Here is an 18,973-nt window from a genome sequence, read left to right on the forward strand (position 1 = left end):
CCGCCCAATCAGCTGCTGACACCGTGTTTCCCCTTCCGTCCGCCAGGTTCGCACGTGGCGCATGCATCTGTTCACGGTTATCCAGCTGGCCTGCCTGGGCGGTCTGCTGGGCATCAAGTTTACGCCGGCCGCCATCGGCTTCCCCTTCTTCCTGGCGCTGCTGATCCCGCTGCGGCTGGTCGTGCTTCCCAGGCTGTTCACGCCCGTGGAACTGTGTGCGGTGAGTGGAGGACGCCCCCCCCCCCCCACCCTAGGACTGGCGCACTTTCCGGGGAGGAGGGGGAGCATCAGGCGCCAAGCGAACGTGCCCCACGATCGAGGCCGCGTGTATAGACCTTAGATTATTCGAGTCGTAGCAGTGATGAAAACCGCGTTTTTAGCTACACTAAGAAAAATTACGTTGCATGACATTAAGAAGTGACGAATTATTTGCATAATGAGCATAATGAGAGGCGGCGATGTGCTTATGACGCACATGACATATGGCGCACGTAAACGCAAATTTTGTTAGGCACATAACATATTTATACATCTCGCATGTGCACGTCCATGCTCTTTTCTCTCACAAGTTTGCGGCGCCAGACTGCCCGCTCACCCTGGCCTGACCTTGACTGGACCTTACCCAACCTGGTCTGACCCGACCTGAGCTGAAGACCCACCCCAACCTGACATGACTCGAGCTGACGTGACCCAAGTGACCGAACTTGGCGTTGTCTAAGCTGACCTGATCTGACCCAGTCTGGCCCGGGCTGGGCCTGACCTGATTTGAACCGAACTGATCTGATGCCATCTAATCCGGGCTGATCCCGGTCGACAGCTGGACGGCGATGGCGAGATGGAGCCGGCCGAGGACGCCGACTTCTACGAGGAGGCGCACACAATGCCGGCGGCGGCCTCGGCGCCCAACTTCTACAACAACAGCAGCCTGCAGCTGCTGCGCGTGCCGTCCTCGCTCAACCCCAAGGTGTGACGTCACCGTGACTTCACACGACGGCCGGAGATCCCGGCGGAGGCGCCGCGGCGGTCTGCACGCTTCCAGCTTGATTATGTGACGGCGGCGGGCCGGAGGCAGCGGCTGAACTGTGCTTTGTGAGTGATGGAGGTGCTGTCACGCACGGAACGGGGGCGAGCGAACCGAACGCTGCCGAACGCGCCGAGAGACGCTTCACGTGCTGCGAGAGAGAGAGAACGCACGCGTCGCCGAAAGTGCCTGCCCTGCGCTCCGAGATGTACATTAAGACATATGCATATACATGGTTATTATAAATGATATTTTCACCCGTTGGATCGATTTGATTAATATTGCGTGTGCGAGTGTCCGAGCTTGGCGCCCAGGGTGTGCCGTGGGCGGGAGGGGCATGGGCCGACCGGGTCTACCGCACGCTCGAGGTCGACTTGGCAGCGGGAGGCGTGTCCCGTGGGCCTTCCATGCGGGTTGTGATCTTGTTGGATGGACGCGCGCGCCTACCGAGTGAGGGCGCGGGGGACGGACGTTTGCGTGGACTGGCGAAGGACGCGGGGACGGGTGCGCGCGTTGCGAGGCCCAGGGAACGTGAGGCCAGGAGCGCGAGGAACAGCTCGGCGCCGGCGTCTGGTGAGCCGAAGCGGCTGCCCGTGGCGCAGACCGCTGGGCACGCTCGGTGTGACTTCTATAGACATAGGCCGGTGGGCGCGGTCGACGCCCACTCGTCAGGATCAGCTTTTGTACCCGATTGTGTCTTGGAGGGACGCCGCCTCTGCGGTGGCGCTCGGCCACGTGCGGGCTCTGCGCCTGCAGACTCGCCGCGGCGCAGCGGCGGACGGCGGGCCGTCTCCGCCAGGGGGGCGCCCGCCGGCTGATGGCTGCCTACGGAGCGAATGGACGGCGCTGAAGCGTCCGTGTGTGTGGCAGTAGAGTAGTGGCGCTGCTGCGCCGGTCGGCCGGCGCGTATCGCGCGACGCTGTGCGGCGCGCCGGCGTAGAGCTACCGACGCGTGTGAGAGGTGAGAGGGTGAGCTCCGGCTACGGAACGCGACAAATACACCTTCTTACAGCAGCCACCCTCCTTGTTTACGTCTGTCATGGGCGACGCGGGGACGGCTGATAGCGGCCCTACGGTCCACACTGCACTTGCTGATAGAGCTGAGTCCACAGAGCAAGGTCAAGTGGGGGGGGGGGGGGGCGACAACGAGACCTGGCATGATGCAAAGGTTGGGTTTTCTCGCACCACGCCATCAGATCGGCTCGGCCGCTAATCGCATGCAGTGCTGAGGGCCTCAGTGGAGGCGGTGTCGCGTGTACAAATAGTCCGGCAAGTAAGTGTATGTCTTCTGATTTAGTGGCTTTTGCTGGCCATGGCGTGATTTTGCTGACACAAAAATAAACGCCAGCCGGGGAACCCAACTTTACACATGCCACGTGGGTTTCGAGATGCAGGGAACAATACATCCAGATGTGCCCAGATCAGATTGTTGCACGCATCCTGAACCCACATGGCGTACGCAAAGTTGGGGTCCAAGGCTGAAGGTTTATCTTTGTATCTGCGAACATAAACCATGACCAGGGTAGCTGCAAAATTAGAAGTAATGGACTTGGCGGGTTGTTTGTACACGCGATGCGCCTTCACTGATTCGGCCTCGTTTCACAGCGTTTGTTCTTTACGCAGTGGTAATCATACAAACGGACGGACAGAGTTCAAACGCTGGGCAGTCCCTGTAACAGCCTGATACGCAAGATTTAAAACCTAATAAGCTGGAACACACGAGAAGTGCGTTTCCTGTGCATTGGGATGCCTGGTGGGCACATGCCACGGAGTTCAAGGTTCCATTTCCTCTGTTTGCCACACCCAGCCATGCTGAGCATGTTTAAAGACTGCTCCTGAACCCTAGATGAGTTCACGTTGAAGGCAAATACCATGACAGTCTTGCTGGAGTGTTACGCAGAGGAGCCCTTGAAAAGGGAGGGACTAAACGACCAACCAAACCTGTTGACAGCCTCATGCTCTGAGACACGGAATCGATTGACATGAAACCTTCACCATTCGATGCCGCTTAGTCGAAAGCCCACCCTTTCCAGAACATGGTGACCTTGGGCCAGGTCAAAGGTCACCAAAAAACGAAATAATAGGGTTGTAGACAAACCATGCTCCTCACCTGTGGTACCAGTCACCGTGAAACTCTCACCAACTGATGCGCCATAGTCGATATCCATATCTTCCAGAACATGGCAGCCTTGAGTGAGGTCAAAGGCCACCGAAATTGACTAAAGATAACCCCATGCTCCGAGCCTATGGCAACGATCACCATGAAACATGCATTGTTCGATTCGTCATAACCGACATCCTCTCCTTTCCAGAACATTGTGACCTTGGATCAGGTCGGAGGTCACCAAAAACTCCCAAAACCATAAAAAAGGCGCTGCAGACAGCATCATGCTCCGAACCTATGGCACTGACCACCGTGAAACCGTTGCCAATATGCACCATATTGGCAACGGTTATTGGCAATATGCACCATATTGCCAATCGATGCACCATAGCCGATATCCCACTCTTTCTAAAACATGGCGACCATGGATCAGGTTGAAGGTCACGAAAACGGCCAAAGTCACCTGACGTTAGTTTGCAGACAACCCCATGCTCTGAACCTATGGCACCGATCAGCACCAAACTTTCACCAATCGATGCGTCTTGGTCGATATTCCATCCTGTCTAGAACGTAAAGACCTTGAGTTGGGTCTAAGGTCACCAAAAAACGGTCGAAACCACCTCAAATTAGTTTGCTGACAGCGCCATTGTTGCGAGCCTATGGAACAGATCGCACCAAATCCTTAGCAATCGATGTGCTATAGTCGATGATGTATCAGATCTAGAACATGGTGACCATGAGCTGGGTCAAAGTTTATGAAAACCGGTTACACCTGAAAGTGGTTTGAAAACCCATACTTGGAGCCTATGGGACCGGTAAGCAACAAGCTTTACCCAATCGATGCGCCATAGTCGATATCTTACACTTCCCAGAATTCGTGGCCTTCGGTCAGGTAAAAATAACAAAAAACGGCTGAAACCACCAAAATTGGCCCCAGTCAGCCCGATGCTCCAAGCCTATTGCACCAATCACCATGAAACCTTCCCCAATCGATGTACCATAGTCACTAATCTGTTCTTTCGAGAACAAAGTGACCCTGAATCAAGTCAAAAGTCACCAAAACGGCCAAAACCCGCCAATTTGGTTGCAGACAACCCCATGCTCCAAGCCTATAGCACCGATCACCATGCGACCTTCACCACTCGATGCGCCATAGTCGATATCCCATTCTTTCTAGAGCGTGATAACTTTGATTTAGGTCAAAGGTCACCAAAAACGGCTGAAAACACCACAAATGGCTGCAGGCAACCCCGTGAACCGAGTATACGACACCGATCACAATAAAACCCTTCTCAATACATGCGCATGGTCTATATCCTATCTTTTCCAGAACATGGTGGCCTTGAGTCAGGTCAAAGGTCACCAAAAGCTTGAAAGAAAACCAAAAATTGGCTGCAGTCAACCTCTTGCTCCGAGTCTGTTGCACCAATCAACATGAAATCTTCACCAGCTTCATGACTTTACCAGCCCCACCTTCGGAAAGGACAGGATATCGGGCAGGGCGCATCGAGTAGTGAAGGTTTCATGATAGTCGGTGTCATAGGCGCAGAGGATGTGGCTGTCTGCGGCCAATGTTGGCGTTTTTATCCGTTTTTGGTGACCTTTGACTTGACTTAAGGTCATCATGTTCTGGAGAGGAATAGGATATTGATTATGGCTCATCGATCGGTAAAAGTTTGGTGCTGATCGGTCCAACAGGCTCGGAGCATGGGGTTGTCTGCAAACTTATTTCAAATGGCTTTGGCCGTTTTTGGTTACCTTTGACCCGACGCAAGGTCATCATGCTCAAGAAAGGATAGTTAATTGATTATGGCACATTGAGCTATAAATGTTTGGTGCCGAGCTGTCTTAAGGGCTCGGGGCATGGGGATGTCTGCAAACTAATGTCAGGTGTTTTTGGCCAATGTTTTTGGCCAAACTCAAGGTCAATGCGCTGTAGAAAGGATGGGATTTCGACTATTGTGCATCGATTGGTGAAGGCTTGTTGCCAGTCGGTGCCGTAGATACAGAGCACGGGGTTATCTGTAAACTAATTCCGGGTGGCTTCGGTCGTTTTTGGGGGCCTTCCACCTGACTCAAAGACACCATATTAAAGAAAGGGTGGCATATCGACTATAATACATCGGTTGGCGAAGTTTTGGTGCTGATCAACCCCGTAGACTCGGAGCAGAGGGTTGTCTGAAAACTAATTTCAGGTGCTTTTTGCCGCTTTTGGTGACCTCCGACCTGACATAAGGTTGCCATGTCTTAGAAAGAATGGGATATCGGCTATGGCGCACCGATTGGTTAAGGTTTCATGGTGGTCAGTGCCGTAGGTTTCGCGCATGCGGTCGTCTGCAGCTAATTTTGGTGTTTTTGACCGTTTTTCGGTGACCATTGCCCCACTCAAGGCTGCCATGCTCTGGAAAGAATAAAATACAGACTACGACGCATTGATTGGCGAAAGTGCTATGCTGATCGATTGGCTGGGAGAATGAGATTTTCTGCGACCCTATCTTTTCAGTTTTTGACATTTTTGGTGGCCTTTGACCTGATCGCCATGTTCCGAAATAGATAGATTATCGACCAAGTGGCATCGTATGGTGAATGCTCCATCTCAATCGGCTGCCTTGTCTTGGAGCATAGGGCTGTCAACAGGTTTGGTCGGTCGTCAATTCCCTCGCCTTGAGAGAGGGGAGGATACGCGAAAGAGATATGGATCTCGAAATTAGTTCATTCACCTCACAGCTAAGACCTTATTATCTTTAACTCCGTTTCAGCCGACCAAGCGCATTTCGATAGTCCCTCGTGTTTCTACCGACTGTCATGTCGATCGCGGTAAGTATCTGAAATCGACCTGGTTCCTAGAATTGCAGTGAGATATAACTATCGTTAAAAACGGGTGTCGTCAGCAAGAACGGAGCAACTTTAGAGCTGACGTAGCTTAAACGAAGTGTCAGCTTCACATCTATGCCACTAAATTTTGACTTAAAAATGCATTGAATGTAGGAGTTGGAGCACAAATCCTCGTGCCTTTGACGCGCATGGAAAATCAGTTTATATCACTATACTAGTCGGCATTTAATGTCACGTCCCCTATCAAAATGGGCCACAAATGTCGTGGGTTTAAATAATTGACAAATCTCACATATTTTGCATATCATAGCCAGTGAGCCATCGCATGCATAGTGATCGCGTTAACATCCTGGTGACAACATCCTGTCAAAATCCAATTTTCATAAGTTTGCCAACGTGTTGAGTGCCGCTGTTGAACGCAGATATGATTTCGACAGCTCAAGAATTGAGAAATCATGAACTGTAGAACTGAGAAATCATGAACTGTAGAACTGAGAAATCATGAACTGTAGAACTGAGAAATCATTAACTGTAGAACTGAGAAATCATGAACTGTAGAACTGAGAAATCGCGAGCAGACTGTCGCCAGAAGGACGGATAACCCCAGTATATTTTCCATCATGGCCTGAGCTTCCCGTGTGAGTAAAATGAAGCATCTCCTCTCTAACACCTCTAAGTTCATTCGCATCACGAGGGATGCGAATAAACTTAATAAGCCAAAAGCTTTACTAAGAAAGTCAACAGGCTGATAACCGTGGCAAACGCTCTGGTGGGCGGGCAGCACTTCACGGAGGCCACACGTAAATATAGACTTGGTTATGCTTACGGCAACGTAAAACACATACACCGAATAACCTCCTGAGACCAGTTGTATCCCAAATCCCTACACCTACCCATCATCTGGCAACATTTTAAATGGCATGATTGAACACTACATATCGGCAGAGCAAAGCTCGGGATCGACGGGAGAGTTCATTGATATTATCAGGTCTAGCAATATCACTGGTTTACTTGCTTCATTAAATGCAGAAAGTCTGTTTACAAACGCGCCTGTTGATAAAAACGGCCCAGATTATACTGGACTGTGCCTACAATCACCCGACCCTGCCACCACTAAAACTGTCACGATCCATCCTGCAATCACCCAACCTTGCCACCACTAAAACTGTCACGATCCATCCTCGAAAACGATGCTCCGATGCTGCACCATAGAGGCACTCTTCACTTGTCCAAACGGAAGATCTGTCTCAAGTAGATTGTGTCGCAATTGGATCACCACTCGGATGTTTGTTTGCTAAAGTGTATATGTGCTGGCTGGAGAGCCTTGTTCTAAAGAACTGAGCAATAAGCCCCATATATACTGCGGATACATCGATGGCATATTTGTTGATGTTAGAGACAAGGTCCATCTTCGTCAACTACAGGCAGCCATGCAGCGACAATCGGTGCTACAGTTTGCAAATGGGGTGAGGTGAGTTTTTTTTATTCTTTATATTAGAGGTGACCTGAGTGTATACAACGGTTAACCATCTCTCGACACCGATGTGAATGAGAGTAAGGGATCTTTGTGACGAAAGCGCGTCGTAAATCTACCGATGCCGGTAAATGCATGATAAAGCTAGCGAATGCCTAGAGCATTACCATGCGGCCGTTAGAGTACTCATATATTGATTCAACTAGTCCAGCACGTACAATGAACTTGAAAGGGCAAGCAATTGCTCATTCATGACGGCCTTCCAACAGCGCAATTGACCAAGAGGTTAGGTCCACCTTAAATTAGACAAAACCTGAAACCACTCGACAAGAAACCGACCAATAACCTTTATTGAAATAAAATGTCCTCGTCATATAAGGTGGACGAAAAAGTTTTGCAGAACATCGCCAGGTCAAATATCCCACCGACTGACGAATACACTAAAATACGACTTGCCATCTTTTACAAGAGCCCGACAACTAGCAGCCCCGCAACGGAAAACAACCTGACCGGAGACCAAAACCAGCTAAAAGCCACCAGTTCAGTGTATGGAATCAAATGTCCCAACGGCGACTGCCGGCTGCGTAACTCGACCTATCTTGGAATAACCATGACACGTCCATCACGGCGCATGGCAATGCACCTGCAGGGCGGAACACCAGACCAGCATATGCGCAAAATCCACAATACCAAGCTCCTACGCTCTGACCTTACTGAAAACACACGAATTTTAAACTCGTGTCCAAAGAAGCACCGTTTACAAGTCCTCGAAGCCACCCTCATCACAGAAAGAATGTCTGATTTAAACAAATAGCTCAAGTCACACATCACTGCAGACCTGTTCAGTCACTGTACCTGTTCAGTCACCCAATGACAGCGTGGTAATTTGGTGCCTTGAACTTGCCATGGTGTCAGAGAGGTTGGAGAAGTGAGGTATGTGTGTCTGGATGTGTTTTGTAGCGTGACCTGATATTTGGGCGCATGTTCTGTGAGCTGATGGTCCACATTTGATTATGTCTCGTAACGCCTGCGTCATGTTTCGCCATATTCGAATGCTTTCCGCCTGACTGCCTTACATTGCTTTGCGAATCGAGAACGAGTGTTCTTGAAAATTAAGCCAGCTAAGAATAATATAGGTGGCCATAGACGAACTGATTTATGACATACCAATATCAACATACGATTTAATTCTAACAGCCTATAAAACGCGCAATATATGTATATATATATACATATATACATATATATATATATATATATATATATATATATATATATATATATATATATATATATATATATCTCTCTCTCTCTCTCTCTCTCTCTCTCTCTCTCTCTCTCTCTCTCTCTCTCTCTCTTTCTTGAAGTGTGGCTTAAAATGACTTTAATATCTCCGTTATGCATATAAATCCGGGGAAAAGTCAAACGTTTGGAGCATATCGAGGTCCTTGGATATCCTATTGGCTGTCCACACCAGCTGACTTCGCTTATTACACCCCTGTTACATTGCAGTATTGCATGATCAAACGGTATGTATGATAATGCCGCGTTAATTAAAAGGCAAAACTGTTAGCCAATGTCTTTTTTCTGAAAATTACATGCCGCTGTCATTTTCGATGGAAAAATGTTAACTTTCAGGTCGTGGGCAAGGCTGGCTGAACCACGCCAGACAGGGCTTCTTTGGGTTAAGATCCGTTCACCGCTCAAGCAGGTTAGGACCAGTCCGTCCACTGCCCGGCTCTGTGGTAATCCGGCCTGCCTCAACAGCACCAGCAGCGGACCGTCGACCGCAGTCAGTGACGTCACACTCGGGCTGAGTAAGCCGCGCCGTCAGCCAATCAGCGTCCGACCCAACCGCCGACACATCAATATCGGCCCATGACGATCGTTTGCACCACAGGAGCCACGTTGGAAGCAGACACGCTGGCACGCTCCGTTGTTGTTAGATACAAGCACTGCTTTTAACGGGGATGGAGCCGCGACGGAGGGTCACAACCTCATACGTGAAGGCGAGGAGAAGGAGACAACTGAGGAGCCGTACGAAGTCTGACCCGTGGCTCACCAGTCCTCTGACGGCTGCTCTTCACCGCCTGAGAAGCTGTAGCTGCCCCGTGAGAGATGGGTCTGCTGCTGTCACGAGTGCTGGAGGCGCTGGACGGCCTGGTGCACAGCCGTGAGCCGGTCCGTATCCTGCTGCTCGGCCTGGACGCGGCCGGCAAGACCACCATCCTGCACCGGCTCAAGCTGGGCGAGGTCGTCACCACCATCCCCACCATCGGCTTCAACGTCGAGACGATCGAGTACCGCAACATCAGCTTCACCGTCTGGGACGTCGGCGGCCAGAAGGTCATCCGTCCACTCTGGCACCACTACTTCAGCAACTCCAAGGGCCTCATCTACGTGGTTGACTCACTGGACCGTGAGCGTATCCAGGAGGCCGCTGACGAGCTCCGAGACATGCTGCAGCATCATGAACTGCAGGTGGGTGGCGGTGTGTGCCGGCGGGCTTGGTAGCTCCAATGACGTGTCCTCCCCGCACCCCAACCCTTTTCCCCCCCCCCTCTCTCCTTCTCTCTCTCTCTCTCTCCTCCTCTCTCTCTCTCTCTCTCTCTCTCTCTCTCTCTCTCTCTCTCTCTCTCTCTCGTCTCTCTCTGCCTCTGTTAGATTCTATTTCGGTATCTAAGACTTGTGCATTTCGTTGCACCGTGATTCGCATTTCCGCTTTGGCGCCCGTTGGGTCTAACGGACATACTTGAAGTCAGGTGTTTTCCCCTGAACTCCAGAAATGTTTTTGTTGTTTCGCCCCATCAATGCCATCTTCAATGAGCGTTCTGACACGTTCTCTTGACTGCTACAGCACATACCGGTGGTCGTTCTGGCCAACAAGCAGGACATGCCTCGAGTCATGACTCCAAGCGAGGTCACCGAACGACTGGACCTCTGCAAGCTGACCCAGCAGCCGTGGCACGTGCAGGCTACTTCAGCCACGCAGGGCGAGGGCCTGTACGAGGCCCTGGATTGGCTCTCCAGGGAAATCGGAAGGAGGCGCTAGGCCCGGCCCCAAGTGAAAAGCACAAAACAACCGACGCGGCCCGAACCGTACCAGAGTATTGCATAACCTCAAAGATCAGAACGACACGCAGTCAAGTTTTGGTGACTTCAACGCAAGTAATTGGAGCCAACTCTGTCGCTGTAATGTCACGTGGTCTGATTCGAAAATGTTTCGCAGTCCGATCGAACTGCACTGTTTTTTCCATCACTGCGTTAGCATATCCAATGACACACCTGCCTTACCTGCCTGTCTATTCCTGGCACTCCCACATATCTGCCTTTTCACCGCTTGCCTGCCTTTGCCTCTACCTGCCTCTGCCGCTTGTCATTTCAAACACTATTCCGCCGGTCGAAAACACCGAACGCAATCCAGAATTTCTGTTCCCATGTATCTGTTATCTGTTCTACATTCCTCTGCGAGATCATACCGTTCTGCACCCGTACAATCAGTCTGTTTTCCCCATCCTGGTCACAGTTAGATCAGCCTGCCCACCGCCCCGCCCGTCGCGGTGGTAACACTACTCTTCCGCTGCTGCCCGCTGTGGCATCAGTCCACTCGTTGCGTGCGGTGAGCTCTCTTCCTGCCCGCTGTGGGACTAGTCTGCCGTCGTGGGGTTAGTCTGCCCTGCCCCTGCGGCGGTATCGCTCGCCGCTGAATCAGCCGGCCCCGCCCCCCTGAGCCAGTAAGGAAGCCGTGGGCGACGACTGAGTGGCGTCACCAGGGGGGTACAGGCCGGCCCTGCTCTCCGGAGCCGCTTAGGAAACTGTAGGAAACCTTCTCTCGCCCACCTCTTCAGCCGTGGAGCTTTGTGCTACGCTGTAACTGTCGATGTCCGGTGCAGGAATCACGTAGTTAAAGTGCGCTGCTCGATGGCGTTCATCGAAGTAAACCTGTGGACAGCATGTCCAAAATGTTCAACTACTCATACTGTAAGTTATTTCCTTGGCATGTCGGACCTGCGATCTCCCAGCGTATCAACTTCCCCATACAAAAATGTCGGACTCCAGGCGACGTTAGTGGGGACAATAGCCATTCTTTTGCTTTCGTTCTTTGCGTTCGGTGCCTGAAACTCGATTCAAGGGTGAAGCTACTTGAGAGTGTCCCGTATGGTGGTAGGTATGTGGTGAACTAATCAAAAGTTGCTGGAACAGACGACGGAGTGCTGCACAATATTTCCGTTGCTTGCTTCAATCAAGCGTCTCTTTTGGTGCTCGCCATGTTTTCCGCTACTCCGCTTCAAACCGGGTGATAAAATGGTGCTCGGACGTGCTCGATTGTGCTCGTGCTCGCTACCACACCTTTCCGTTAATGGCATCAGTTCGTCCGTTGTGAATGGTGTGGACAGTTTCCACTCAGAAGGCACTGCTACCATACATGTGTGCTGCACACAGTCTTTCTTGATTCAGCTGTGCGTGAGCGGAGTCAATTCTTACTCAGCATGCTTGGGCATAAATGAAACAGAGTGGAGTGGACAAATAGTTGCAAGGCGAGATCAAGACCCACGTCTCACACCGTGATTGTGATACGAATCAACAGCTGATTTCATCCAAAACGCATGGGTGGGTCAGACCATGATTTTGAATCAAGCAGGACAGTACCTGAATCACTACGCCAACAAGCGTGACTCGTACAGATTCAGTGCTTCTCGTTGTAAAACGGCATAAACAGTTCAGGTTGGCGTCTATTTTAGTTTTTTTTTGTTTCTTCTTCCAGTTTGCCTCCGTTCTTAGTGAACATGAGATTCACCGTTTATAGGGGCTACCAATAGGATCAGTAACCCAGCCAAGCTCATTTCCTTATTTTCATGCGTGAATTTCGTGTAAATTCCACCCGGATCCGATTCGGATCACAGTTGAGACTCTGGATTGTATTTACCAGGTTTTGACGGACGAGGTCTAAAAGGAGGCTGCTGACGAGCTCCGAGACATGTTGCAGAACCATGACCTGCAGGTGGGTGATGATGCGCGCCGGTGGGCTGGGCAGCTCCGACCACGTGCCGCCCTCTTTCGCTCTCGCTAATAGGTTGTGCAACCAGCACCCACTCACAAGTTCGCAATTCATTTGAAAAAACAACATTTTTAAAGAATAAACTGAGATGCCCTAAAGACGTTACGTTTCTTGCGGCAGAATCGCACCCATTCGTTGCAAATAGTTGGAACCACATCTGTTTGATATTTGCCATAGACGAGCAAACCGTGAAGGTCTCGCCTGGCAGCACAACAAACCTTTCAGCTTTATTTCACTGCACACTCGTTTCAAACATCAGTCTGATCCTCAGCCGTCTGATGATGTTTTTGGGATAGAAAAGTTTGCAAAGCAGCAAAGCGAGAGTATCATCAACACCTATCGGCCATCACATCTGATCAAAACGCTAACGAATCACTCATCAGAGCAGTCTGCACGCAGTGCTGCTGCGGCCTCACAGTTAGATGATCGTAGTGTCTGCCGGACTGGCGGAGCTCCGGAGCAGTCGCTGACTGTTCCGCGACGCACACCTGGCGCCGCTGACGCCTGGCGCTGACCGGCGGTGGAGCAGCTGCGGACACTGCGACCTGCACCTTCCGGTGACGCCACTCAAACGTGACCCACGGCTTTCTTAGTGACTCCGGAGGGCAGGGCCGGCCTGTACCTCCGGGTGACGCCACTCAGTCGTCGCCCACGGCTTCCTTAGTGGCTCCGGAGGCAGGGCCGGCCTGTACCTCCTGGTGACACCACTCAGTCGTCGCCCACGGCCTTCCTTAGTGGCTCCAGAGGGCAAGGGCTGGGCTGATTCAACGGCGAGCCGGACCGCCGCAGGGGCCAGAGCAGACTAACCCCACGACGGCAGACTAATCCCCACAGCGGGCAGGAAGAGAAGAGCCCACAAGCGCGCGACGAGTGGGCTTGATCCCACACCGGGCAGCAGCGGAAGAGTAGTGTTATCCCGCGGCCAGCAGGCGCAGTGGGCAGGCTGGTCTCACGGTGACCAGGATGGGGAGAACAGGCTGACTGGACGGGTGTAGAACGGTATAATCTCACAGAGAGGTGCAGAACGTAGAATGGAAATGTTCGGGATACGCATGCATCAACAAACTGGCCGCAAACAAAATTATGAGTACCTGGACTCTGTCTTGTTAACGGGCGCGCGATTATATAAGGCGTATAAACAACACGGGATCCAAATTACGCTATCAGCTCTAAAACGCCGCCATGACGACGGCCAGGTGGGTTTGGACGCTTTGACGTCACCTTGGTAGAAGGCCTAACAGTCTACCAAGCCGACTTTGAGGGCCTAGTTTGCTCTAACCAATTGAGGCCGCTGTTTGAGGGCAGTAGTAGGATCAACGGATTGATTAGGAATATAGCAGTGCAACGGACGTCCCTCCTCCCACCACTGCATCCATCTTGAAGCGGACAAGACGACCTCTCCTGCCACTGCAGCCAGCTTGGGAAGCGGGACATGAGGAACGTCCCGTTGTTTTTTAAATAAAGAGTGGCTTCCTAAATGTTGCCCGATACCATGTATGACAGCTTTGACAGCTTGTTATGCCTTTGGACAGCTTGTGACAGCTTTAAGCTGCCAAGAATGGAGGAAGCCAAGGGACCTGCGGCAACGCACGAATGTCTCTGTCCACCAGACGCAGACCGAGACTGATAAACAGGCTCACGCACACATACAGCGGCTGTTTTTTTTTTCTAGACGATTGCAAGGCTAGATTTGCGAGGCAGAGGAGAAAAAGGCAAGATTGTCCTTATCTACCAGTCCTGCTCAGTAATGAGGGTAAAACTCACCTTGGAAAGCCAACTTACATGCAAATTACCGGCTTTGTTCGACAAAACGGCCCTGACGCCGGCGCCGAAATCCACCAGCACAGCGCACAGTGCACTGCATGGTGCACCAGGAGCAGCAGAGGCATGATCAAATCTTGTTGGTTCGTGGATCGGAATGGCACGGCTGTCGCAGCCGACACCGAGCGGTATTTGCAAGTGTTTTTTTTTATAATTTCTTGACGATCTTTGCAGCGCAAGTATGGCGGTAACATGCAGCAGCTACACCAACAGTGGTTCTAGCGAGATGGAACCACATCTCATACAGACGGCGCGGCGAGAAGATGACTCCGAGGTGGCTTCGGAGAGGGGCTGATATCCAAGGACGCGGGAACAGGGGAGCATTAAGGGCACCTCGCCTCCCTCCTAGCTTGGAGGGCCTGTAGAGGGCCCATTCTGCTATGTTAGCGGTCGATTCTGAACTGCTGAGGAATTATGCAAGTCATTTAAAGTTTATTCTAGCCCGTCGATGGCTCACTGTGGCCTATTTGGGATCCATTCCAAGCAACAGAGGGCAATTTTAAACTTTTAGATGCCCACTCTGACCTGAAGAAGGCCCATTATTGATTGCGTAGGACCCATTCTGCCCTAAAGACGCACGTACTGGCCCTTAGAGGGTCCATTCTGGCCTGTAGAGGACAGATTATGAGCTGTAGAGGTCATAAATGATGCAATTAGTTCAACTATATGCATACCTGTAGTGTTCCTGCCGTTCAGAATAAGAAGCATTGCTTTCGAATCGAGTCGCACTTGTTCGTATCGTGATTCAAGTACAATCCTGCTTGATTCAGAACCGTAGCCAGACCCAGTCATGCCTGTTTGATGCAATAATCGCTTGATTAGTATCGCAGTGTGGGAGGTAGGTCCAGATCTATTTTTACGACATTTCGTCTTTTTCATTCTGTTCCATTTCGCTCAAGCATGCTGAATAAGAACTGACTTGCATTCACGCGCAGCTGAATGAAGCAAGACTCCTGTATGCAGCGTGCATGTGTCGAAGCAGTGCATGGCTCCAATCTCTGACGATGACGTCACCAAAGCTTGACCGTGCGCCGTTCTGGTCTCTGGTACGGTATGGGCCACGTCGGTTTTTGTGCTTTTCACTTGCAGCCGGGTCTAGCGACTCTTTTCGATTTCCCTGGACAGGCAATCCAGGGCGTCGCACAGGCCCTCGCCCTGTGTGGTTGAAGAAGCCCGTATTTGTTTCAGCTGCTGGGTCAGCTTGTAGAGGTCCAGTCGTTCAGTGACCTCGATAAGGGTCATAACCCGAGGCATGTCCTGCTTGTTTGCCTAGAACGGCCATCGGTATGTGCTATAACAGTGAACAGAACTTGTCAGCTCATTGAAGATGGCATTGCAAGGTTTAAACAACCTAAATGCTTTCTGGAGTTCTTTGTTGTAGAACGGAGAGAAAAGCCTGATTTCAAGCACATCCGTTGGAACCCCATAGATTCTTCCAAAACATTTTCAGAACTTCATAAAAGTTTCGTCTACTGACCGTCTGTTTTAATTTTAACTGTTTTGCTTTGAATTCTGTTTAAGATTCAAAATCATTTCGCTGCTTGAATGGTGTTCCCTACTAGGTACTCGCGAGAGGCACCATGCACTGGACCTCGGATCCCACACCAGCCAGCTGGCGACGAACGGTTGCCCCCCCCCCCCCCAAAAAAAAACAACAACTCCGATCTATATCCGCCCCTGTTGCACTGGCTGTGTGCCTTACCCAGCCATAGAGCTAAAGCCCACAGTGCTGACACGCGTTGGAGCGTTATTTTAGTGCTGCGATTTTTTAAAATGGAACTTTCACGGGGACGTTACTGAGCTAAAGCTTTACAAAATAGTGTTAAATGCGAACGTTCCGCAAAAACCAGATAAGACAAGAACAACAGAGCATTTTACAGATTTGGAGCGCATCCGGATTTCTAGATGCAAAATACTGTCATGCGACTGCTGCTGGGAGTACTTGACATGCTTGTGCGGTAAATTCAGAGAGATTGGTGGAATCCAATTCGCACACGAAATGGCGATTCTACTACCCACGTCACTTTGCCATTCGATAGCCTGTCAAGCTCCGATTCATAAAATGGTCATGTGGTGACATATATGATCAATATGCTTGTGATGGCTCACTAAGCACGGCGTGCGGAATGTGTGAGGTTTGCTAATCTTTAGTATCAAAGTCCGTTACATCCGTAACCCATTTTTATGTTATAGGCCGGGACTTTAAATGCTCGCTGCTCTAGGGCTACAACTTTATCGTTCATGCACGTCAATGACGCGAATATATTTTCCTAACTCCCCCATTTATTACATCGTTGAGCCCAAATTCAGTGGCATAAACGCAGAGCCAACACTTCTTTGAGGCTTCCAGGGCTTTAAAGTTGTCCCTGGCATGCCGACGAAACCGTTTTCAACGAGATTTATTCATCACTGCATTGTTTGAGGAAGTAAGCCGGTTTGGTGTACTCACGGGGCACTGGCTTGGTATACAGACTGATGTCTAGAGATCCAATATGTGTTATGGGCCAGCAAACGGAGGGCCGTTGGCTGAAATAAAACTGAACATAATTAGGTCTTAGCTGTGAAGTGCATAAACCAATTACAAGACCCATATGTGGAATATACATCTCCCGCGTTTCTGTCTATCTACATGCTTTTTTCATCCATATCTTTATTCATACTTTTTCCGTATCTTTTTTCTTGCTTTCCTCCATACGTCGCTTGCGTTCCCAAAATTCTTCTGCGTGGCGCTTCAACTTGACTATTATTGTGCTCGCCCTCAAGGAGACCACATCTGGGATAAAAGCGGCTCTAAAACAGGAATCATCTGGTTGAGTGTGGAAAGCAGCAAAAATACAGCCTGAAACTCCGTGGCATGTGTCCATCAGACATTGCTTTCAACACCCGAACGCACTTGTTACGAACAAAAAAAGATGCTGAAGCTTTCGATGCTTTCGATCAGAAGTTGTCTTTGCTATCTCAACCTCTTTCAAGGGAGTGTTCCACATTTGTGTGGGGTTTTGAACTGGAGTAGCCATCTTGGAGATCATTCGGCGCAGTTCACAGCTCCACCCTGCCTAGACCTAAGCCCCCGCTTCTTTCTGAGCTGCACGCCCCCGAAGATGTACAGTTTTTTTTTTTTGGGAGAGACTATTCCAAGATTGTTCGGGCACCCATGGCGCCATAATAACGCCATTCAAATCCTGCCCTTTAATTGATCATGCGACGATAAGGCCAATATAAAAATAATTATCGAGTCGTTCACATATGGCGGTCATGAACATGATTTCCAGATCAAATAGCCCGTCAGTTGGCCCTCATTCAGCGTACAATGGTCTCATCAAACAACGACCAATTGACGAGCATATTTACTAGGCAGATAAATTTTCTTGTCTACAGAAGCCTTTTCCATTAAAAGATGTCAATAGCTATAAGTGAGCTCATTTCATCATATCTGATGCTTCTCTTCAATATCTTCAATTTTGAAACATTCTCTTTGACTACGGCAGCCTTGTCAAAATAGTTAAAATCGTACGCAGGAGGTGTAACCGTGTCCGCGCGATGGCTCCATAGGAGAGCGGTCAGCCAGAACCATAAAATAGTCATCGACTGACGGCACCTGTTTTATTAGCATGACGCCCTTACAGCACACTGAGGGTCGTCCGTACCCGATTTACCACATTTTTTCCTAATTCAAACCCAGTCGCATGCCTGAGAAGTTCAAATCACTCAGCTTTGGAAACTGAGACCCACCTGCGAACGGAGTTAAGCTGTTGATCCCGGGAAAAAGCAGCATAGAAATTTGAAAGTGGGCTAGTTGCTAGCTGGTGCCTTACCCGCTGTGGAATCATCGATTTGATTCAAATTGAGTCAAGCGATGTGCCGCTTAAAGTGTTTAAGTGAAAGTATTTGAGTCTTACTCTTAGTCTTACCTATCTTAGTTAGGACTATTAACAGACATGCACTATGAGAAGACTTGTAATGGCCTCATCATTTTACTATGCAAATCATCGAACCCATCATATATTCATCCGGTATTTTGCGCGTGCCATTTTTGTAAAAAACTGTAATAGAAAGAAAAATTATGTCTGGCATCACGCACATGCAGCTGCCAAATCCGAGGTAGTTTGAGAAAAATGCGCGGAATTGTGGCGCACCACTGACCACTAATAGGCGCACTACTACACGCCACGGATTGCTGCTGACGTCGGGGAGCGTTTTGTGATGCTGAGGAATGTGGTGTGGGTATTGTGCTGTTTAGGCTTTATGCAATTTTTCGACGGTGTTTCTTGCAAGTGCATGCTGTCGTTTTAGGACGAATCTGTCTTTCATTTGGGATACTAACATGTTAACCGTCATGCCCTAAATTGTCCCCGAGCTGAAGCGGAATGGGGCCTTATTGCTGTACCCAAGGCTCTGCCTGTTTTTTAGACTTAATTTCATCTGTAACGTTCATAGGCTGGATGTGAAAATATATGTCACAAGGAGCAATTTTTCCACATTTGGTGGCCTTAGTTACCATGGGCAGGCATCTGATATTCTGAATTGCAAGTCAATTCATACCACTACCAACAAATTGTGTTATTCTGACTACCTGATATGCCCTGTTTTGAGGTGTGTTAGCCATCATTGCACTCAGTTTGTTACAGATGCAAGTGGACACCTGCTGATAAAGGTCAA

At 49.9% G+C, this 18,973-nt stretch overlaps 2 protein-coding genes across 8 annotated transcripts in view; both read left to right on the forward strand.

Annotated features, from left to right (window-relative positions):
* The window catches only part of Ae2 (anion exchange protein Ae2), a 169,847-nt gene extending 167,808 nt beyond the window's left edge, over nt 1-2,039 (forward strand). For all 7 annotated transcript variants that reach the window (XM_037229241.1, XM_037229242.1, XM_037229244.1 and 4 more), the window contains 2 exons: nt 47-220; nt 818-2,039. In XM_037229241.1, the coding sequence (XP_037085136.1) occupies nt 47-220; nt 818-970 (327 nt within the window). In that variant the 3' untranslated portion in view covers nt 971-2,039. The remainder of the gene's footprint in view (nt 1-46; nt 221-817) is intronic.
* A 7,398-nt stretch (nt 2,040-9,437) lies between these two features.
* On the forward strand, nt 9,438-10,997 carry LOC119105750 (ADP-ribosylation factor 4). The gene is made up of 2 exons (XM_037229247.1): nt 9,438-9,915; nt 10,292-10,997. The coding sequence occupies exons 1-2, from the start codon at nt 9,553-9,555 to the stop codon at nt 10,484-10,486; spliced, it is 558 nt and encodes a 185-aa protein (XP_037085142.1). The 5' UTR covers nt 9,438-9,552; the 3' UTR covers nt 10,487-10,997.
* Nucleotides 10,998-18,973: the final 7,976 nt, after the last annotated feature.

This window comes from Pollicipes pollicipes, unplaced genomic scaffold, assembly GCF_011947565.3.
Source record: "Pollicipes pollicipes isolate AB1234 unplaced genomic scaffold, Ppol_2.1 Scaffold_6138;HRSCAF=7277_pilon_pilon_pilon, whole genome shotgun sequence".
NCBI classification, from domain to species: Eukaryota; Metazoa; Arthropoda; class Thecostraca; order Pollicipedomorpha; family Pollicipedidae; genus Pollicipes; species Pollicipes pollicipes.

Bases quoted from the DNA above. Each gene is read 5' to 3' on its own strand.
- LOC119105750 (XM_037229247.1), top strand. From the start codon at position 9,553: ATGGGTCTGCTGCTGTCACGAGTGCTGGAGGCGCTGGACGGCCTGGTG. The intron at 9,916-10,291 runs GTGGGTGGCGGT...TGACTGCTACAG, and splicing joins TGCAGCATCATGAACTGCAG to CACATACCGGTGGTCGTTCT.